Below are 24,412 nucleotides of genomic sequence, written 5' to 3'. Positions count from 1 at the left end.
TTAGGAAAGCAAATGGTGTGTGGGTCTTCATTGCAGGAGGACTTTTTTTCCACCACATTTCCACTCCATCTGACGAAGGAGCAGCGCTCCGAAAGCTAATGGTATTTGCTACCAAATAAACCTGTTGGACTTTAACCTGACGTTGTTAAAACTCTTACTGTGTTCACCCCAGTCCAACGCCGGCATCTCCACATCATTTCTGCAGCTATACAGGGCCTTGGTGAGCCCACACCTAGAGTTTTGTGTTAATTTGTGGTCTCTTTGTCTCAGAAAATAAATATTTGCCATCGCGAGAATGCAGCAAAGGATCACCAGACTGATTCCTGGGAAGGCAGGATTGTTGTATTGGAAGCGATTATGTCGACCATGCCTGTATTCACTGGAGTTTAGAAGAACGAGAAGCGATCTAATTGAAATGTTTGGCCCTTCGAGTCTGCTCCGCTATTCATTCTGATCATGGCTGATCATCAAATTCAATATCCTGATCCCCGCCTTCCCCCCATATCCCTTGATTCCTTTAGCCCCAAGAGTTATATCTAATTTCTTCTTGAAATCTCACATTTAGGATTGAAATGGGGAGAAATTCCTTCACCCAGAGGAATTGTGGAAATCAGTACCACAGAAGGCTGTGGACGCTAAGTCACAAAATATATTTAAGAAGGAAATAGATTTTTGCCTCTAAAAAGGTGATGGGAGATCATGGAAGTATAGCGTTGAGATAGATCAGCCGTGATCATATGGAAGAGAGGAGCAGGTTCAAAGGGCCGAATGACCTACTCCTGCTATTTTCTGTTCCTATGAGCAGGTCAGAAACTGGGAATTCTGAGACAAGGAACTCAACTCATGACTCCCCCAGCCTGTCAGCTTTGGTAGCGGAAGAGTGTTCAGCATAGCAAAGGTTAATGTGGCATTGGAGCACAGTACCACCCCCACATCCCTTTATATCTTTGGTATTTAGAAAACTGGCAATCTCTGCTTTAAATATTCTCAATGACTAAGCTTCCACAGTACTGTGGGTAAAGAATTCCAAAGAGTCACAACCTTTACTTCTCATTTTGCCCCTAAGCGATTTTCCCCTTACTTTGAAATTGTGCCTCCTGCTTCTAAACTCCCCAACCAGGGGAAGCATCTTACTTGCAACTACCCTGTCTATCCCTTTCAATATATTAAACATAGAACATAGAAAGTCACAGCACAAACAGGCCCTTCGGCCCACAAGTTGCGCCGATCACATCCCCACCTCTAGGCCTATCTATAGCCCTCAATCCCATTAAATCCCATGTACTCATCCAGAAGTCTCTTAAAAGACCCCAACGAGTTTGCCTCCACCACCACCGACGTCAGCCGATTCCACTCACCCACCACCCTCTGAGTGAAAAACTTACCCCTGACATCCCCCCTGTACCTACCCCCCAGCACCTTAAACCTGTGTCCTCTCGTAGCAACCATTTCAGCCCTTGGAAATAGCCTCTGAGAGTCCACCCTATCCAGACCCCTCAACATCTTGTAAACCTCTATCAGGTCACCTCTCATCCTTCGTCTCTCCAGGGAGAAGAGACCAAGCTCCCTCAACCTATCCTCATAAGGCATGCCCCCCAATCCAGGCAACATCCTTGTAAATCTCCTCTGCACCCTTTCAATGGCTTCAACATCTTTCCTGTAATGAGGTGACCAGAACTGCGCGCAGTACTCCAAGTGGGGTCTAACCAGGGTCCTATAAAGCTGCAGCATTATCTCCCGACTCCTAAACTCAATCCCTCGATTAATGAAGGCTAGTACGCCATACGCCTTCTTGACCGCATCCTCCACCTGCGAGGCCGATTTAAGAGTCCTATGGACCCGGACCCCAAGGTCCTTCTGATCCTCTACACTGCTAAGAATGGTACCCTTCATTTTATACTGCTGCTCCATCCCATTGGATCTGCCAAAATGGATCACTACACACTTATCCGGGTTGAAGTCCATCTGCCACTTCTCCGCCCAGTCTTGCATTCTATCTATGTCTCGCTGCAACTTCTGACATCCCTCCAAACTATCCACAACACCACCTACCTTGGTGTCGTCAGCAAACTTACCAACCCATCCCTCCACTTCCTCATCCAGGTCATTTATGAAAATGACAAACAGCAAGGGTCCCAGAACAGATCCCTGGGGCACTCCACTGGTCACTGACCTCCATGCAGAGAAAGACCCCTCCACAGCCACTCTCTGCCTTCTGCAGGCAAGCCAGTTCTGGATCCACAAGGCAACAGCCCCTTGGATCCCATGCCCTCTCACTTTCTCAAGAAGTCTTGCATGGGGGACCTTATCGAACGCTTTGCTGAAGTCCATATAGACCACATCCACCGCTCTTCCTTCGTCAATGTGCTTGGTCACATTTTCAAAGAACTCAACCAGGCTCGTAAGGCACGACCTGCCCCTGACAAAGCCGTGCTGACTACTTTTGATCATACTAAACTTCTCTAGATGATCATAAATCCTGTCTCTCAGGATCCTCTCCATCAACTTACCAACCACTGAGGTTAGACTCACCGGTCGGTAATTTCCCGGGCTGTCCCTGTTCCCTTTCTTGAATATAGGGACCACATCCGCAATCCTCCAATCCTCCGGAACCTCTCCCGTCTCCATCGACGATGCAAAGATCATCGCCAAAGGCTCCGCAATCTCCTCCCTCGCCTCCCACAGTAACCTGGGGTACATCCCATCCGGTCCCGGCGACTTACCAACCTTGATGCCATTCAATAGTTCCAACACATCCTCTTTCTTTATGTCCACATGCTCGATCCTTTCTGTCCTCCGCAATCCAGCAGTACAACCACCCAGATCCCTTTCCACCGTGAATACCGAGGTAAAGTATTCATTAGGTTTCAATGAGATCACTACTCATTCTTTGAAACTCTAGGAAATACAGGCTCAGTTTTCCAAATCTCTCTTCACAAGACAGAGCTGCCATCCCTAGAACAAGATGTGGAGATGCCGGCGTTGGACTGGGGTAAACACAGTCAGAAGTTTAACAACACCAGGTTAAAGTCCAACAGGTTTATTTGGTAGCAAAAGCCACACAAGCTTTCGGAGCTCTAAGCCCCTTCTTCAGGTGAGTGGGAATTCTGTTCACAAACAGAGCTTATAAAGACACAGACTCAATTTACATGAATAATGGTTGGAATGCGAATACTTACAACTAATCAAGTCTTTAAGAAACAAAACAATGTGAATGGAGAGAGCACCAAGACAGGCTAAAAAGATGTGTATTGTCCCTAGAACAAGTCATAGAACATAGAACAGTACAGCACAGAACAGGCCCTTCGGCCCACGATGTTGTGCCGAGCTTTATCTGAAACCAAGATCAAGCTATCCCACTCCCTATCATCCTGGTGTGCTCCATGTGCCTATCCAATAACCGCTTAAATGTTCCTAAAGTGTCTGACTCCACTATCACTGCAGGCAGTCCATTCCACTCTCTGAGTAAAGAACCTATCTCGGACATCCTTCCTATATCTCCCACCATGAACTCTAGAGTTATGCCCCCTTGTAATAGCTCCATCCACTCAAGGAAATAGTCTTTGAACGTTCACTCTATCTATCCCCTTCATCATTTTATAAACCTCTATTAAGTCTCCCCTCAGCCTCCTCCGCTCCAGAGAGAACAGCCCGAGCTCCCTCAACCTTTCCTCATAAGACCTACCCTCCAAACCAGGCAGCATCCTGGTAAATCTCCTTTGCACTCTTTCCAGCGCTTCCACATCCTTCTTATAGTGAGGTGACCAGAACTGCACACAATATTCTAAATGTGGTCTCACCAAGGTCCTGTACAGTTGCAGCATAACCCCACGGCTCTTAAACTCCAACCCCCTGTTAATAAAAGCTAACACACTACAGGCCTTCTTCACAGCTCTATCCACTTGAGTGGCAACCTTTAGAGATCTGTGGATATGGACCCCAAGATCTCTCTGTTCCTCCATAGTCTTCAGAACCCTATCTTTGACCCTGTAATCCACATTTAAATTTGTCCTACCAAAATGAATCACCTCACATTTATCAGGGTTAAACTCCATCTGCCATTTTTCAGCCCAGCTTTGCATCCTATCTATGTCTCTTTGCAGCCTACAACAGCCCTCCACCTCATCCACTACTCCACCAATCTTGGTGCCATCAGCAAATTTACTGATCCACCCTTCAGCCCCCTCCTCTAAGTCATTAATAAAAATCACAAATAGCAGAGGACCAAGCACTGATCCCTGTGGCACACCGCTAGCAACCTGCCTCCAGTCCGAAAAGTTTCCATCCACCACCACCCTCTGTCTTCGATCAGATAGCCAGTTACCTATCCAATCGGCCAACTTTCCCTCTATCCCACACCTCCTTACTTTCATCATAAGCCGACCATGGGGGAGCTTATCAAACGCCTTACTAAAATCCATGTATATGACATCAACTGCCCTACCGGCGAACATTCGTTACATTCCCTCTTTTGCAATACTATCATTTCTAAGTAAGTAGTCTCACAACACCAGGCTAAAGTCCAACAGGTTTATTTGGTAGCACGAGCTTTCAGAGCACTGCTCCTTCTTCAGGTGAGGCACTCCAACGTCGGCAACTCCACATCATTGTTTCTCAGGTAAGGGGACTATTTGTGATATATATAAATGATTTGGAAGAAGGTGTAACTGGTGTAATCAGCAAGTTTGTGGATGACACGAAGATGGCTGGAATTGCGGATAGCGAAGAGCATTGTCGGACAATACAGCAGGATATAGATAGGCTGGAAAATTGGGCGGAGAGGTGGCAGATGGAGTTTAATCCGGATAAATGCGAAGTGATGCATTTTGGAAGAAATAATGTAGGGAGGAGTTATACAATAAATGGCAGAGTCATCAGGAGTATAGAAACACAGAGGGACCTAGGTGTGCAAGTCCACAAATCCTTGAAGGTGGCAACACAGGTGGAGAAGGTGGTGAAGAAGGCATATGGTATGCTTGCCTTTATAGGACGGGGTATAGAGTATAAAAGCTGGAGTCTGATGATGCAGCTGTATAGAACGCTGGTTAGGCCACATTTGGAGTACTGCGTCCAGTTCTGGTCGCCGCACTACCAGAAGGACGTGGAGGCATTGGAGAGAGTGCAGAGAAGGTTTACCAGGATGTTGCCTGGTATGGAGGGTCTTAGCTATGAGGAGAGATTGGGTAGACTGGGGTTGTTCTCCTTGGAAAGACGGAGAATGAGGGGAGATCTAATAGAGGTATACAAGATTATGAAGGGTATAGATAGGGTGAACAGTGGGAAGCTTTTTCCCAGGTTGGAGGTGACGATCACGAGGGTCACGGGCTCAAGCTGAGAGGGGCGAAGTATAACTCAGACATCAGAGGGACGTTTTTTACACAGAGGGTGGTGGGGGCCTGGAATGCGCTGCCAAGTAGGGTGGTGGAGGCAGGCACGCTGACATCGTTTAAGACTTACCTGGATAGTCACATGAGCAGCCTGGGAATGGAGGGATACAAACGATTGGTCTAGTTGGACCATGGAGCGGCACAGGCTTGGAGGGCCGAAGGGCCTGTTTCCTGTGCTGTACTGTTCTTTGTTCTTTGTTAAAACTGTACTCCAAGTGCACCTAACCAAGGTCTGTACAATTGAATCAAGACTTTGTTACTCCTGTATTCAAATTCTTTTGCGATAAAGGCGAATGTATCATTAGCTTTCCTGATTGTTTGCTCCATCTGAATGTTAATTTTCAGTGACTTATTGACAAGGGTACCCAGCTCCCTTTGTACATCTACAATTTCTAACCTCTCACCATTTAAGAAATTCTCTACTCATCTGTTCCTCTGGTTAAAGTTATACATTTTGTTTTAAGCCAGATCAGAAACTCCAAGGTGTTTTACGAAGTCAACCTAGACCGCAGGTTTTGCACTTTGATTTTGGCATTAGGTTGAGCATAAGGTGTTTCACTCCATGTATGATTCAGGTGACCCACTAGGAATATTTTATCAAACAAAGTTTATTTAAGAACACAGTTAAACTATAATAAGAAAAATCAGCATAACTTTTACCAATTACAAGAGAACACCCACAATATTGTATAAACCTTCACAGCGAAGTATACTGTTTCAAATCAAGAAACCTCCACAAACATACACCACTTTCTGGACTTGGCACAGAAAGCAGGTTTGCTCACCTGATGCTGGATTTTGCAGCTTTTTAACTCCTGCTGTGAATTAGTCATTTGGATGTTGGATTAAAACACTTCTTAATCCTGGAACTTTCAGCATACCTCGAGAGAGAGAGAGAGAGAGAGGGAGTGAGTGCGAGGAGACCTGGTTGAAGCGTATAAAATCCTAACAGAGCTGGACAGACTAGATGTAGGAAGGGTGTTTACGGATGGGAAATTAATTTACAATGCTTCTTGCATCTCAAGAACAAATTAAAAACACAGAAACGATCAAACATCTGGCTCTGTATGGACAGTGGTTTTAAGAAGCATCTACCTGCATATTCAGACTTGCTCCACATTTTGCCTGTAGAAGAGCCCTGTTAAACATAAAAGTTGTACATTATTGATACAGAAAATGAATGTGTGCAGGTAAATTTGTGGAAAATCCATTGGACAGTGGGATTGAACCTTGGTGTGAAATATTATATATTGTTGCTGCATTATGACTTGGTGTGAAGCATGAATTTTTAAACAGTATCAGAGTTATATAGCTGCTCATTGTAAATGTACTATTTCTGTTGCAGCTTTGGAGAAAAGGGAGCAGGAAAATGAACAGTTACGACTGGATTGTGAACATTTTAAAGCGAGGCTTAAAACAGCACAAGCAGACTGCCAGAAGGAGCGAGAGGTAAAAACTCATTTAGTAATGTGAGCCCCCTGCTCCACCCACCTCACCCACCCAGGTTTACCCCTTATCCTCAAACTATGACCCCTGATTCTGGATTCCCCCAACATCGGGAACATTCTTTCTGAATCTACCCTATCAGAATTTTATAAGATTCTAAAAATTTGATTTGATTTGATTTATTATTGTTACATGTATTAGTATACAGTGAAAAGTATTGTTTCTTGCGCGCTATACAGACAAAGCATACCGTATACATAGAGAAGGAAAGGAGAGAGTGCAGAATGTAGTGTTATAGTCATAGCTAGGGTGTAGAGAAAGATCAACTTAGTGCAAAATAGGTCCATTCATAAGTCTGATGGCAGCAAAGAAGCTGTTCGAGTTGGTTGGTACGTGTCCTCAGACTTTTGTGTCTTTTTCCCGATGGAAGAAGGTGGAAGATGGAAGAAGAGAGTATGTCCGGGGTGCGTGGGATCCTTGATTATGCTGGCTGCTTTTCTAAGGCAGCGGGAAATGTAGACAGAGTCAATGGATGGGAGGCTGGTTTGTGTGATGGACTGGGCTTCATTTATGAGATCCCCTCTCACTCTTCTAAACTCCAATGAATACAATCCTAATTTATTTAGTCTCTCTTCATATGATAGACCTGTCATCCCAGGAATTATCCTGGTAAACCTTTCCTGCACTTTCTCTTTAGCAAGGACATCCTTCCTCAGAATAGAACACCAGAACTGCTCACAATACTCCAGGTGTGGCCTCACCAACACCCTAAATAATCCCCTGGTCCCTCGCATCCATGCACATCTTAAAGTTTTTGCAGCTTCTCCTCTGCTCCCTCATACATTTCTATTACTCAATTATTAATTTAAACACCTTCCAAGCATTCCAGTTTAATGAGACAATCAAGAACAGGAGCCTATTCTTTAATTCATTCAACAAATTCCTTTATTTGACACTTTAGGTACCAGTTGTAACACTTCAACTCTATTACTGAATTTTAACTCTTAACTGAACATTAACTTTAATTATTTAATTGAAAATAGATACTATCGAGTTTAAGAAAACCATGGTCAAGAATATCCCTAATATAGAATCTGTCTTCGTAGTCTTCATAGAAGGAGTGTTCATAGAATCCTGACAGTACAGAAGGAGGCCATTCAGTCCATCGAGTCTGCACCGACCACAATCCCACCCAGGCCCTATTCCCTGGGTGCACGTATTTACCCTGCTAATCCCCCTGACACTAGGGTCAATTTAGCATGGCCAATCAACCTAACCTGCACATCTTTGGGCTATGGGAGGAAACTGGAGCACCCGGAGGAAACCCATGCAAACACAGGGAGAACGTGCAAACTCCACACAGATAGTGACCCGAGGCTGGAATTGAACCTGGGTCCCTGGCGCTGTGAGGCAACAGTGCTAACCACTGTGCCACCGTGCCGCCCCTCTGAAGAATTCCTTCAGGGTACGCTTCTTTTGATGGCGAATCTCTATAGAGTTGTTACTTGGAAACAAAGGACTGCACATGTCTTTTATCTACGAATTCCTTCACTTGCTTTTAGAATATTTTCTGTCATACAGCCAATTGTGTAACCGGAAACTGATCACGTGGCTTGAATAACCAATGAAATTACTTGTAAACAATGCCATTATGCTTAGTTCAAACTGCATGGGCGGAATGCTCCAAAAAAATTCTAAGTGTTGAATTTGTGGGAAAACTGGAGTAATTCAAGCTGTTCTTTTTCAGTCGGAGTTCAGATTGGAATCTCCCACACTCTACAATGCACAGGCCACCAATGTGAATATCATTGGATTTCAGGGTGCGGGACCTATTCCCGCTGGAGAGGCTGAAACCAGCGGGCCTCTGGCATGCGCAGTGGCCTCGAACTGTCAGCCTCCCTTTTGCTGGCCAGCTCGATCGAACCCCCGCAGTGCTGCACCCCCCACAAACCGCCCCACGGCTCTATGGTCGTTGTTAACGACCATTCCCGGACCCCCTACTCCCTCTTGGCCCAGCCTGCCTGCTTACTCTCCCTCCAGGCCCAACCCTTCACTTGATTAGATCATACGTATCAATATTGTGTAGCTCTGGATTTTAAGAGGATTTGGAGGCATTTGAGAAGGTTATACCTATCTGTTATACATTGGATATTTTGACCGGGATTACTAAGAAGACAAAAGATTATGAAGCAAATCAATGCAGATTTATTTAAGAGCTGTTGCCTGATTGAAGTCCAACATGGAAAAGAGATAAAATCCGCAAATGCCTTGGGTTATGTCACAGCATGTCACATCACAGAGATGCATTGGTTTACAAAACATAGCATCCCTCCTTCTTTACTTCGGCAGTATGACAGCAAACTTTTAAATATTAATGATTACCTACTCTGAACATCAGTTACAATACTAAGTATTATCATCTACATATGTTCAATTAATACAAGAGTCTTTTTGGTGGATGTCGATTTCATTTTGATAAGATACGACATTCCAGAGTTTGATCTTTATCTTATGCTGTATAAGATAAAGATGCACAGTGTTACGGATAATGTATTAGCATGGATAGAGGATTTGTTAACTAACAGAAAACAAAGAGTGGGGGTAAATGGGTGCTTTTCTGGTTGGCGATCAGTGACTAGTGGTGTGCCTCAGGGATCAGTGTTGTGACCGCAATTGTTTACGATTTACATAGATGATTTGGAGTTGGGGACCAAGTGTAGTGTGTCAAAATTCACAGATGACACTAAGATGAGTGGCAGAGCAAAGTGTGCAGAGGACGCTGAAAGTCTGCAAAGGGATATAGATCGTGTAATTGAGTGGGCGAGGGTCTGGCGGATGGAGTACAATGTTGGTAAATGTGAGGTCATCCATTTTGGTAAGAATAACAGCAAAATGGAACATAGAACATAGAACATAGAACAGTACAGCACAGAACAGGCCCTTCGGCCCACGATGTTGTGCCGACCTTCATCTGAAACCAAGATCAAGCTATCCCACTCCCTACCATCCTGGTGTGCTCCATGTGCCTATCCAATAACCGCTTAAATGTTCCTAAAGTGTCTGACTCCACTATCACTGCAGGCAGTCCATTCCACACCCCAACCACTCTCTGCGTGAAGAACCTACCTCTGATATCCTTCCTATATCTCCCACCATGAACCCTATAGTTATGCCCCCTTGTAATAGCTCCATCCACCCGAGGAAATAGTCTTTGAACGTTCACTCGATCTATCCCCTTCATCATTTTATAAACCTCTATTAAGTCTCCCCTCAATCTCCTCCGCTCCAGAGAGAACAGCCCCAGCTCCCTCAACCTTTCCTCATAAGACCGACACTCCAAACCAGGCAGCATCCTGGTAAATCTCCTCTGCACTCTTTCCAGCGCTTCCACATCCTTCTTATAGTGAGGTGACCAGAACTGCACGCAATATTCCAAATGCGGTCTCACCAAGGTCCTGTACAGTTGCAGCATAACCCCACGGCTCTTAAACTCCAACCCCCTGTTAATAAAAGCTAACATAGAACAGTACAGCACAGAACAGGCCCTTTGGCCCACGATGTTGTGCCGAGCTTTATCTGAAACCAAGATCAAGCTATCCCACTCCCTATCATCCTGGTGTGCTCCATGTGCCTATCCAATAACCGCTTAAATGTTCCTAAAGTGTCTGACTCCACTATCACTGCAGGCAGTCCATTCCACACCCCAACCACTCTCTGCGTAAAGAACCTACCTCTGATATCCTTCCTGTATCTCCCACCACGAACCCTATAGTTATGCCCCTTGTAATAGCTCCATCCACCCGAGGAAATAGTCTTTGAACGTTCACTCGATCTATCCCCTTCATCATTTTATAAACCTCTATTAAGTCTCCCCTCAATCTCCTCCGCTCCAGAGAGAACAGCCCCAGCTCCCTCAACCTTTCCTCATAAGACCGACACTCCAAACCAGGCAGCATCCTGGTAAATCTCCTCTGCACTCTTTCCAGCGCTTCCACATCCTTCTTATAGTGAGGTGACCAGAACTGCACGCAATATTCCAAATGCGGTCTCACCAAGGTCCTGTACAGTTGCAGCATAACCCCACGGCTCTTAAACTCCAACCCCCTGTTAATAAAAGCTAACATAGAACAGTACAGCACAGAACAGGCCCTTTGGCCCACGATGTTGTGCCGAGCTTTATCTGAAACCAAGATCAAGCTATCCCACTCCCTATCATCCTGGTGTGCTCCATGTGCCTATCCAATAACCGCTTAAATGTTCCTAAAGTGTCTGACTCCACTATCACTGCAGGCAGTCCATTCCACACCCCAACCACTCTCTGCGTAAAGAACCTACCTCTGATATCCTTCCTGTATCTCCCACCACGAACCCTATAGTTATGCCCCTTGTAATAGCTCCATCCACCCGAGGAAATAGTCTTTGAACGTTCACTCTATCTATCCCCTTCATCATTTTATAAACCTCTATTAAGTCTCCCCTCAGCCTCCTCCGCTCCAGAGAGAACAGCCCTAGCTCCCTCAACCTTTCCTCATAAGACCTACCCTCCAAACCAGGCAGCATCCTGGCAAATCTCCTTTGCACTCTTTCCAGCGCTTCCACATCCTTCTTATAGTGAGGTGACCAGAACTGCACACAATATTCCAAATGTGGTCTCACCAAGGTCCTGTACAGTTGCAGCATAACCCCACGGCTCTTAAACTCCAACCCCCTGTTAATAAAAGCTAACACACTATAGGCCTTCTTCACAGCTCTATCCACTTGAGTGGCAACCTTTAGAGATCTGTGGATATGAACCCCAAGATCTCTCTGTTCCTCCACAGTCTTCAGAACCCGACCTTTGACCCTGTAATCCACATTTAAATTAGTCCTACCAAAATGAATCACCTCACATTTATCAGGGTTAAACTCCATTGGCCATTTTTCAGCCCAGCTTTGCATCCTATCTATGTCTCTTTGCAGCCTACAACAGCCCTCCACCTCATCCACTACTCCACCAATCTTGGTGTCATCAGCAAATTTACTGATCCACCCTTCAGCCCCCTCCTCTAAGTCATTAATAAAAATCACAAAGAGCAGAGGACCAAGCACTCTTCCCTGCGGCACTCCGCTAGCAACCTGCCTCCAGTCCGAAAATTTTCCATCCACCACCACCCTCTGTCTTCAATCAGACAGCCAGTTACCTACCCAATCGGCCAACTTTCCCTCTATCCCACACCTCCTCACTTTCATCATAAGCCGACCATGGGGACCTTATCAAACGCCTTACTAAAATCCATGTATATGACATCAAATGCCCTACCTTCATCAACACACTTAGTTACCTCCTCAAAAAATTCAATCAAATTTGTGAGGCACGACTTGCCCTTCACGAATCCGTGCTGACTATCCCGGATTAATCCGCATCTTTCTAAATGGTCGTAAATCCCATCTCTAAGGACCTTTTCCATCAATTTACCAACCACCGAAGTAAGACTAACCGGTCTATAATTACCAGGGTCATTTCTATTCCCTTTCTTAAACAGAGGAACAACATTCACCACTCTCCAGTCTTCTGGCACCATCCCCGTGGACAGCGAGGACCCAAAGATCAAAGCCAAAGGCTCTGCAATCTCATCCCTTGCCTCCCAAAGAATCCTAGGATACATTTCATCAGTCACTCCCATTATTCATGCTAAGATCTAAATTAATCACTTCACACTTCTCTGTATTAAATTTTACCTGTCATCTGTCTGCCGAATTCACTGCCTACCTATGCCTTCATAGAGTGTGTTCACGGCATTCCCATGTTTTGTGTCATATGGAAACTTAATGATAAGCTGTATGGCCAAATCTAGGTCTTTGACATGTGTCAAGATCGGCTTGGTAGCATAGAATTTGAGTACTGCTAAGAAAAGAGACATGCTGTCCAAGCTTTTTGTCTTGCACTCATTAGGATGATGCAAGAATACCAAAGTTTAAAGGGAACAATATGTTATATTGATGAGAAAAAAGCTGTTGATTTGTAGGCAAATGGCCTCTAGTTGAGGCACAGCCAGAATGAAAGCAGCAGTTTGTTATGACCCAGGAACTCCAAGCTGTTTTGATAAGATAGCCTAGACTCTAAATTTTTACATTTGTATTTAAACAAACAAAGAACAAAGAAAATTCGGCCCTCCAAACCTGCACCGTCCATGCTGCCCGATTTAACTAAAACCCCCTACCCTTCCGGGGACCGTATCCCTCTATTCCCATCCTATTCGTGTATTTGTCAAGACGCCCCTTAAAAGTCACTACCGTATCTGCTTCCACTACCTCCCCCGGCAACGAGTTCCAGGCACCCACTAGTCTGTGTAAAAAATCTGCCACATACATCTCCTTTAAACCTTGCCCCTCGCATCTTAAACCTGTGCCCCCTAGTAATTGACTCTTCCACCCTTGGAAAAAGCTTCTGACTATCCACTCTGTCCATGCCTCTCATAATCTTGTAGACTTCTATCAGGTCACCCCTTAACCTCCGTCGTTCCAGTGAGAACAAACCAAGTTTTCCCAACCTCTCCTCATAGCTAATACGCTCCATAATAACATAAGAACATAAGAAATAGGAGCAGGAGTAGGCCATCTAGCCCCTCGAGCCTGCCCCGCCATTCAATAAGATCATGGCTGATCTGAAGTGGATCAGTTCCACTTACCCTTCTGATCCCTATAACCCCTAATTCCCTTACCGATCAGGAATCCATCTATCTGTGATTTAAACATTTTCAACGAGGTAGCCTCCACCACTTCAGTGGGCAGAGAATTCCAGAGATTCAGCACCCTCTGAGAGAAGAAGTTCCTCCTCAACTCTGTCCTAAACTGACCCCCCTTTATTTTGAGGCTGTGCCCTCTAGTTCTAGCTTTCTTTCTAAGTGGAAAGAATCTCTCCACCTCTACCCTATCCAGCCCCTTCATTATCTTATAGGTCTCTATAAGATCCCCCCTCAGCCTTCTAAATTCCAACGAGTACAAACCCAATCTGCTCAGTCTCTCCTCATAATCAACACCCCTCATCACTGGTATTAACCTGGTGAACCTTCTCTGCACTCCCTCCAAGGCCAATATATCCTTCCGCAAATAAGGGGACCAATGCTGCACACAGTATTCCAGCTGCGGCCTCACCAATGCCCTGTACCATTGCAGCAAGACATCTCTGCTTTTATATTCTATCCTCCTTGCGATATAGGCCAACATCCCATTTGCCTTCTTGATCACCTGTTGCACCTGCAGACTGGGTTTTTGCGTCTCATGCACAAGGACCCCCAGGTCCCTTTGCACAGTAGCATGTTGTAATTTTTTTCCATTTGGATAATAATCCAATTTGCTATTATTTCCTCCAAAGTGAATAACCTCACATTTGTCAACGTTATACTCCATCTGCCAGTTCCTCGCCCACTCACTCAGCCTGTCCAAAGCCTCCACATCCTTCTGGTAGTGTGGCGACCAGAATTGAACACTATATTCCAAGTGCGGCCTAACTAAGGTTCTATAAAGCTGCAACATGACTTGCCAATTTTTAAACTCAATGCCCCGGCCGATGAAGGCAAGCATGCCGTATGCCTTCTTAACTACCTTCTCCACCTGCATTGCCACTTTCAGTGACCTGTGTACCTGTATACCCAGATCCCTTTGCCTATCAATACTCTTCCGGGTTCTACCATTTACTGTATATTTCCTATCTGTATTAGACCTTCCAAAATGCATTACCTCACATTTGTCCGGATTAAACTCCATCTGCCATCTCTCCGCCCACGTCTCCAACTGATCTATATCCTGCTGTATCCTCTGATGGTCCTCATCGCTATCCACAAATCCACCAACCTTTGTGTCGTCCGCAAACTTACTAATCAATCCAGTTACATTTTCCTCCAAATCATTGATATATATACAAACAGCAAAGGTCCCGGCACTGATCCCTGAGGAACACCATTTGTCACAGCCCTCCATTCAGAAACGCACCCTTCCACTTCTACCCTCTGTCTTCTGGTAAGTGTAAAGGTATGGTGTTTCACTCCAAGTATGATTCAAGTGACCCACTAGGAAGCTTTTATCAAACAAACTTTATTGAAAAACACACTTAAAATATAATAAGAAAAATTAGCATAATCTTTACCAATTAGAAAAATAATCATGATATTGTATAAAACTTAACAGCTAACTATAATGTTCCAGGTCAAAGAACACCCATAAACATACATTCTTTTCTAGGCTTGCCACAAAAAAGCAAGTATGCACAGGTGAGGATGGATTTTGCAGCTTTTTGACACCTGCTGTGAATTGGTCCCTTGAGTTGATTAAAACTTTGAGGCTTCTCAGACCTGCAACTTTCAACACATCCCTGGAGAGAGAGAGAAAAACAGAATCACACTGCCTTCTTCCACTGGCTTCTAACAGCAATTTACAGACAGCAGAATTTTTAACTCCAGAGAGAGAGACAGAAACACTGCCTGCCTCCATCAGCTTCTAGCCAGCAACTAAACTGAGACTAAAACCCTGAACCTTTCTGTGGAAAAAAACTATCCAAGGCAGCACCTGACTGTCAGTTATGCTCCATGATGTGGAGATGCCGGCGTTAGACTGGGGTAAGCACAGTAAGAAGTCTCACAACACCAGGTTAAAGTCCAACAGGTTTATTTGGTAGCAAATACCATAAGCTTTCGGAGCAATGCTCCTTCATCAGATGACGAAGGAGCATTGCTCCGAAAGCTTATGGTATTTGCTACCAAATAAACCTGTTGGACTTTAACCTGGTGTTGTGAGACATCTTACTGGAGTTATGCTCCACCCAGCAATTCCAAAAGGGTCATAAAACCCCAGGACACTGCATTAGTTCAGATTAAAAATAAACTAGATACCCATTTTATTGCTTCAGCGACAATTAACAATTAACTAACAGAAAGCAAAGGGTGGGGGTAAATGGGTGTTTTTCTGGTTGGCGATCAGTGACTTGTGTGCCTCAGGGATTAGTGTTGGGACTGAAATTGTTTATGATTTACATAGATGATTTGGAGTTGGGGACCAAATATAGTGTGTCAAAATTCGCAGATCACACTATAAGACGAGTGGCAGAGCAAAGTGTGCAGAGGACATTGAAAGTCTGGAAAGGGATATAGATAGTCGAAGTGAGTGGGCGAGGGTCTGGCAGATGGAGTACAATGTTGGTAAATGTGAGGTCATTCATTTTGGTAGGAATAACAGCAAAATGGATTATTATTTAAATGGCAAAAAATTGCAGCATGCTGCTGTGCAGAGGCACCTGGGTGTCCTTGTGCAGGAATCTCAAGGAGTTGGTTTGCAGGTGCAGCAGGTAATTAAGAAGGCAAATGGAATTTTGTCCTTCATTGCGAGAGGGATGAAGTTTAAAAACAGCGAGGTTATGTTGCAGCTGTATAAGATGCTGGTGAGGCCACACCTGGAGTACTGTGTACAGTTTTGGTCTCCTTACTTGAGAAAGGATATACTGGCCCTGGAGGGGTTGCAGAGGAGATTCACTGGTTGATTCCGGAGTTACGAGGGTTGGTTCGTGAGATGAGACTGAGTAGACTGGGGCTATATACATTGGAATTCAGAAGAATGAGGGGAGATCTTATAGAAACATAAGAACTAGGAGCAGAAGTAGGCCATCTGGCCCCTCGAGCCTGCTCCGCCATTCAATGAGATCATGGCTGACCTTTTCGTGGACTCAGCTCCACTTACCTGCCCGCTCACTATAACCCTTAATTCCTTTACTGTTCAAAAATTTATCTATACTTGCCTTAAAAACATTCAATGAGGTAGCCTCAACTGCTTCACTGGGCAGAGAATTCCACAGATTCACAACCCTTTGTGTGAAGAATTCCTCCTCAACTCAGTCCTAAATCAGCTTCCACTTATTTTGAGGGTATGCCCCCTAGTTCTAGTTTCACCTGCCAGTGGAAACAACTTCCCTGTTTCTATCTTATCTATTCCCTTCATAATCTTATATGTTTCTATAAGATCTCCCCTCATTCTTCTGAGTATAGCCCCAGTCTACTCAGTCTCTCCTCATAAGCCAACCCTCTCAACTCATGAATCAACCTAGTGAATCTCCTCTGCACCCCCTCCAGTGCCAGTATATCCTTTCTCAAGTAAGGAGACCAAAACTGTACACAGTACTCCAAGTGTGGCCTCACCATCATCTTATACAGCTGCAACATAACCTCGCTGTTTTTAAACTCCATCCCTCTCGCAATGAAGGACAAAATTCCATTTGCCTTCTTAATTACCTGCTGCACCTGCAAGCCAACTCCTTGAGATTCTTGCACAAGGACACCCAGGTCCCTTTGCACAGCAGCATGCTGCAATTTTTTACCATTTAAATAGTAGTCCATTTTGCTGTTATTCCTACCAAAATGGATGACCTCACATTTACCAACACACCCAACCCACCCCTTAACCCCTGATACCCTCCACCTATCGGGGCAACATGGTGGCACAGTGGTTAACACTGCTGCCTCACAGCACCAGGGACCCAGGTTTGATTCCGGCCTTGAGCTTTGACAGCATGTCTCTTTTTTCCACAATACTAAAGAGTTAATTTAATGAGAATATGTTTGTAATTATGTGAAAGTGAAATAGACTTTTAGTGATTGATTCAAATGGGTAGTGGTGAATTGGTAACCTGATTAATACATGCCCAATTTTCTGTCTCATTGCTGAATCACGAACATCTGTTTCACCGAACCACTGAAACCAATTTCAATCCCTCGATTTATGCTTATTTTCCTCTGGTACGCTTAGAAATTGATTTCTAAAGATGTCAAAAGCTGTTTCGTTTCAGCGTGCTGAATTATTGCTTCCTGTTGAAATAACTTTCCATCTTTTTTATGAAGGAAAAATTGACATCGAGGCTACAGTTGAATGAAGCAAGACAGCAACTACTTCAGCAAGCTGAATACTGCACAGAAATGGGTGCTGCAGTGTGCACTTTGCTCTGGAGTGTCTCCAGCAATGAAGAATCTGTTAAATTTATCCTTGGAGGAGTAGGTTATACTAATATTTTGAAATATACTCACTTTCTCGAGCCTGTCAAACTTTTTCAAAGCTACGTTTAATTTTAAGAATGACAGTCTGTGCAGAGTTTGCACGTTCTCTTCGTGTCTCATAGGTTTCCTCCGGGTGCTCCAGTTCCTCCCACAGTCCAAAGGATTAAGTTGATTGGCCGTGCACAACTGCCCTTTAGTGTCAGGACAATTAGCAGAGTAAATATGTGGGGTTAGGGGATGGGGCCTGGATGGGATTGTTGTTATGCAGGCCCCATGGGCCAAATGGCCTCTTCCTGCACTGTAGGTATTCCATAAGAATTAATGTTTAAATTTAAGTTTGATTTACAAATGTTTGGCTCGGAGGAGAAAACAATAACCAAGAACTGTGAGCTGGGGTTGGCTATGCGTCATAGAAAGACAAAAACAACAGGTATGACAATGTTGTCCTAACATTAGAGAGGGTTGAAATCAGTTTTGACCATTTGTGCAGTGTGACTCCTCCATACATAATTGGTGAGGAATATCGGATACAAATCAGAGTCAGTATGGTCTTATGAAGGGGAAATCTTGTTTGATAAAAGTTTTTTGAGGATGTACATTAGAACATAAGAACTAGGAGCAGGAGTAGGCCATCTGGCCCCTCGAGCCTGCTCCGCCATTCAATAAGATCATGGCTGATCTTTTCGTGGACTCAGCTCCAGTTACCCGCCCGCTCACCATAGCCCTTAATTCCTTTACTATTCAAAAATTTGTCTATCCTTGCCTGAAAAATATTCAATGAGGTAGCCTCAACTGCTTCACTGGGCAGGGAATTCCACAGATTCACAGCCCTTTGTGTGAAGAAGTTCCTCCTCAACTCAGTTCTAAATCTGCTCCCCCTTATTTTGAGGCCATGCCCCCTAATTCTAGTTTCACCTGCCAGTGGAAACAACTTCACTGCTTCTGTCTTATCTATTCCTTTCATAATTTTATATGTTTCTCGAAGATCTCCCCTCATTCTTCTGAATTCCAATGAGTATAGTTCCAATCTACTCAGTCTCTCTTCATAAGCCAAGCCTCTGAACTCTGGAATCAACCTAGCGAATCTCTTCTGCATCCCCTCCAATGCCAGTATATCCTTTCTCAAGTAAGGAGACCAAAACTGTACACAATACTCCAAATGTTGCCTCACCAGCACCTTATACAGCTGCAACATAAGAACATAAGAACTAGGAGTAGGAGTAGGCCACCTGGCCCCTCGAGCCTGCTCCGCTATTCAATAAGATCATGGCTGACCTTTTCGTGGACTCAGCTCCACTTATCTGCCCGCTCACCATAACCCTTAATTCCTTTACTGTTCAAAAATTTATCTATCCTTGCCTTAAAAATATTCAATGAGGTAACCTCATCTGCTTCACTGGACAGGGAATTCCAAAGATTCACAACCCTTTGTGTGAAGAAGTTCCTCCTCAACTTAGTCCTAAATCTGCTTCCCCTTATTTTGAGGCCATGCCCCCTAGTTCTGGTTTCACCTGTCAGTGGAAACAACTTCCCTGCTTCTATCTTACCTATTCCCTTCATAATCGTATATGTTTCTATCAGATCTCCCCTCATTCTTCTGAATTCCAATGAGTATAGCCCCTGTCTACTCAGTCTCTCCTCATAGGCCAATCCTCTCAACTCCAGAATCAACCTAGTGAATCTCCTCTGCATCCCCTCCAGTGCCAGTATATCCTTTCTCAAGTAAGGAGACCAAAACTGTACACAGTACTCCAAGTGTGGCCTCACCAGCACCTTATACAGCTGCAACATAATCTCACTGTTTTTAAACTCCATCCCTCTTGCAATGAAGGACAAAATTCCATTTGCCTTCTTAATTACCTGCTGCACCTGCAAACCAACTCCTTGAGATTCATGTACAAGGACACCCAGGTCCCTGTGCACAGCAGCATGCTGCAATTTTTTACCATTTAAATAATAGTCCATTTTGCTATTATTCCTACCAAAATGGATGACCTCACATTTGCAGACTTTCAGCATCCTCTGCACACTTTGCTCTGCCACGCATCTTAGTGTCATCTGCGAATTTTGACACATTACATTTGGTCCGCAATTCCAAATCATCGATGTAAATCGTAAACAATTGCGGTCCCAACACTGATCCCTGAGGCACACCACTAGTCACTGATCGCCAACCAGAAAAACACCCATTTACCCCCACTCTTTGGTCCAAATCCCTCTGCAAGCTTTGAAAACCTTCTTCCCTGTCCACTACACCTCCAATCTTTGTATCATCAGCAAACTTGCTGATCCAATTTACCACATTATCATCCAGATCATTGATATAGATGACAAACAGCAATGGACCCAACACCGATCCCTGCGGCACACCACTAGTCACAGGCCTCCACTCAGAGAAGCAATCCTCCACAACCACTCTCTGGCTTCTTCCATTGAGCCAGTGTCTTATCCAATTTACTACCTCCCCATGTATACCTAGCGACTGAACCTTCCTAACTAACCTCCCATGAGGGACCTTGTCAAAGGCCTTGCTGAAATCCAGGTAGACAACATCCACTGCCTTCCCTTCATCCACTTTCCTGGTAACCTCCTCGAAAAACTCTAATAGATTGGTCAAACATGACCTACCACGCACAAAGCCATGTTGACTCTCCCTAATAAGTCCCTGTCTATCCAAATATTTGTAGATCCTATCCCTTATCACACCTTCCAATAACTTGCCCACCACCGACGTCAAACTTACTGGCCGATAATTTCCCGGATTTCTTTTGGAACCTTTTTTAAACAACGGAACAACATGAGCCACCCTCCAATCATCTGGCACCTCCCCCGTGAATACTGACATTTTAAATATGTCTGCCAGGGCCCCTGCAAGTTCAACACTAGCTTCCCTCAAGGTCCGTGGGAATACCCTGTCCGGTCCTGGGGATTTATCCACTCTGATTTGCCTCAAGACAGCGAGCACCTCCTCCCCTTTAATCTGTAAAGGTTCCATGGCCTCCCTACCAGTTTGCGCTATTTCCGTAGACTCCATGCCCGTTTCCTCAGTAAATACGGATGCAAAAAAACCATTTAGTATCTCCCCCATCTCTTTTGGTTCCATACACAGTCTACCACTGTGGTCTTCAAGAGGACCAATTTTATCCCTCACTATCCTTTTGCTCCTAACATACCGATAGAAGCTCTTTGGATTTTCCTTCACTCTGTCTGCCAAAGCAACCTCATGTCTTCTTTTAGCCCTCCTGATTTCCCTCTTAAGTATCTTCTTGCACTTTTTATACTCCTCGAGCATCTGATGTGTTCCTTGCTGCCTGTACATTTCAGAGAACATAACTTTCTCTAGGTATGTGAAGAGAAAACGATTGGTGAAGACACATGTCTTACAGTCAGAAACAAGGGGATTTATAATGGGGAACAAAGAAATGGCTGACCAACTAAATCCATACTTTAGTTCTGTCTTCACAAAGGAAAATGCAAATAACATATCAGAAATGTTGAGGAACACAGGGTTTAGTGAGAGGGAGCAACTGAAGCAAATCAGTATTAATATGGAAATTGATGGGTTTGAAGGCCAATAAATCCTCAGGGCCTCAAAATCTACATGTCAGAGTACTTAAAGAAGTAGCCATAGAAAAAGTGAATGCATTGATGGTCATCTTCCAAGATTCTAGACTCATACTCTCCTTGCCTGTCCCAGTAGCTTCCTTTTCACTCTCCTCTAGGTGTTGCTGACAGTCTGTCTGCTGTCCTCTTCTCACACTCTCCTCTAAGTGCTGCTGACTGCTTGTCCTAGTGTCCTCCTGTAGGTAATTCTGGCTGCCTATCTCTGTGTCCTCCTCTCGCATTCTTATCCAGGTGTTTCTGACTGCCCATTGTGGTGTCCTCCTTTCGCACTCTCCTCTAGCTGCCGCTGGTTGCCTGTCCCATTGTCCTCCTCTCGCGCACTCATCCTTTGAATGAGCAATATGACTTTGAATCATAGAATAAAAGAATTATAGATCTATTGCCATTGGAGATTGTTTCTGTTCAAGTAGTCACCTAGTGCCCTCTTGAATGCCTTGATTGAACTTGCCTCCACCACACGTCCAGGCAGTGCAGTCCAGCCGTGAACCGCTCGTATTGTGAAAATGTTTTCTCTCACATTGCATTCGCTTCTTTTGCAAATCACTTTGAATCTGTGCCCTCTTTTTCTTGATCCTTTTATAAGAGGGAACAGTTTCTCCCTATCTACTCTGTCTAGCTCCTCATTTCCCAAAGATCTCATACAGCTCCTTCACCAGTCCATTTCTTTTTTTCAGCCACCCACCCAATCCTGACCCCTCTCCATATTCTCACTGCCTCCTCCCTGTCTCACCTCCCAAACACTAGAGACCTCATCTGCTGCTTTTTACCCATGCCAACTCTCCCTTCTTTGTCCTTCAATTGCCACATCCTTCTGCAGTTCTGATAAAAGTAGATGTGAAACATTTTTTTCTCTCTCTATAAATGCTGCCTGACATGCAAGTATTCCCAGCATTTTCCCAGTATTCATTTCATATTTTCAACATTACAGCATTTTTTGTTTTGCAAGACAATTTTTATTAAATAGTTTTAATTGGGGCATAGATAAGGCAGATAGTCAACATCTTTTCCCAAAGGTAAGGGAATCTAAAACTAGAGGGCATAGATTTAAGATGAGAGGGGAGAGATACAAAAGGGTCCAGAAGGGCAATTGTTTCACTCACAGGGTGGTGAGTGTCTGGAATGAGTAGTAGGAGAGGTGGGTACAATTTTGTCTTTTGAAAAGCATTTAGACTGTTACATGGGTAAGATGGGTATAAAGGGATATGGGCCAAATGCAGGCAACTGGGACTAGCTTAGTGGTAAAAACTGGACAGCATGGACAAGTTGGGCCAAAGGGCCTGTTTCCATGCTGTAAACCTCTGATTCTAATTCATTTCTTAACATCTTTGTGTGTCTGCACGTTAAGTATTGTTTTGAACAGGATCCTTCTTGTTTAATTAACAGAGCAAAGCAGAAAGGTTTTTCAATATCGTGGGACAGACAATTGAAAGTTTTGTGAAATCTCTAGATGGAAGTGTCAAGGAGCAACAGAATCTGGATTCAGATGAAAACCAGTTTGTTCTGGCATTGGCAGGAATTGTAACAAGTAAGCCCCATTCCAGTTTAAAACCAACTTCTGTATTCTATAGAACAGTCATAATTCCTGTGCTAAATTTTTGCTCAAATCTGTTCCCTTACTCATTAAAAATCTATTTATCTCAGTCTTTAACATACTTAACAGCCCAGCCTCTGCAGCAAAGATTTCCACAGATTCACCATCCTCAGAGAAGAAATTCTTCCTCATTTGTCTCTTAAATAGATGACCCCATACTCTGTGTTGGACATATTTTTAATTAGTAAGGGAAGCAAAAGTTATGGGGATAAAGCGGGAAAGTGGAGCTGAAGAATATTGCATCCGATCTCATTGGATGGCGGAGCAGACTTGATATTCCAAATGGCCTACTTCTGAACCCACATCTTATGGTCTCATGGATTGCTTGAGTACCTTGTTTGAGGCAAGATACCCTTTGGAAGCGACAAGACACCCTTTGGGATAGGCTTTTACCTTATCTATTCCCTTCATAATCTGATACGTTTCTATAAGATCTCCCCTCATTCTTCTGAATTCTAATGAGTATAACCCCAGTCTACTCAGTCTCTCCTCATAAGCCAACCCTCTCAACTCTGGAATCAACCTCGTGAATCTCCTCTGCACCTCCTCCAGTGCCAGTATACCCTTTCTCAAGTAAGGAGACCAAAACTGTACACAGTACTTCAGGTGTGGCATCACCAGCACCTTATACAGCTGCAACATAACCTCACTGTTTTTAAACTCCATCCCTCTAGCAATGAAGGACAAAATTCCATTTGCCTTCTTAATTACCTGCTGCACCTGCAAACCAACTCCTTGTGATTCATGCACAAGGACACCCAGGTCCCTCTGCACAGCAACATGCTGCAATTTTTTACCATTTAAATAATCGTCCATTTTTGCTGTTAGTCCTACCAAATGGATGACCTCACATTTACCAACATTGTACTCCATCTGCCTGACCCTCACCCACTCACTTAGACTATCTACATTCCTTTGCAGATTTTCAGTGTCCTCTGCACACTTTGCTCTGCCACTCATCTTAGTGTCATCTGCGAATTTTGACGCACTATATTTGGTCCCCAACTCCAAATCATCTATGTAAATCGTAAACAATTACGGTCCTAACACTGATCCCTGAGGCACACCACTAGTCACTGATCGCCAACCAGAAAAATACCCATTTACCCCCACTCTTTGCTTTCTGTGAAAATCCCCTAGTCACCACACTCTGGCGCCTGCTCGGGTACACTGAGGGAGAATTTAGCATGGCCAATCCACCTAATCAGCACGTCTTTCGGACTGTGGGAGGAAACCGGACCACCCAGAGGAAACCCACACATGCACAGGGAGAACGTGCAGACTCCGCAGTCAGTGACCCAAGCCGGGAATTGAACCCGGGTCTTGGCGCTGTGGGGCAGCAGTGCTAA

The 24,412-nt window shown here is 44.3% G+C and overlaps 1 protein-coding gene across 1 annotated transcript in view; it reads left to right on the top strand.

The window, feature by feature from the left end:
* The window catches only part of hsf2bp (heat shock transcription factor 2 binding protein), a 160,267-nt gene that overhangs the window by 52,419 nt on the left and 83,436 nt on the right, over window positions 1-24,412 (top strand). The window contains exons 3-5 of the mRNA XM_078231921.1: window positions 6,733-6,836; window positions 17,696-17,845; window positions 22,856-22,997. Coding sequence (XP_078088047.1) covers window positions 6,733-6,836; window positions 17,696-17,845; window positions 22,856-22,997 — 396 coding nt within the window. The remainder of the gene's footprint in view (window positions 1-6,732; window positions 6,837-17,695; window positions 17,846-22,855; window positions 22,998-24,412) is intronic.

This window comes from Mustelus asterias, chromosome 17 (genome assembly GCF_964213995.1).
Source record: "Mustelus asterias chromosome 17, sMusAst1.hap1.1, whole genome shotgun sequence".
Classification (NCBI taxonomy): domain Eukaryota; kingdom Metazoa; phylum Chordata; class Chondrichthyes; order Carcharhiniformes; family Triakidae; genus Mustelus; species Mustelus asterias.
Note: the sequence above shows the minus strand (reverse complement) of the source record. Positions and strands in the feature narration are given on the sequence as shown.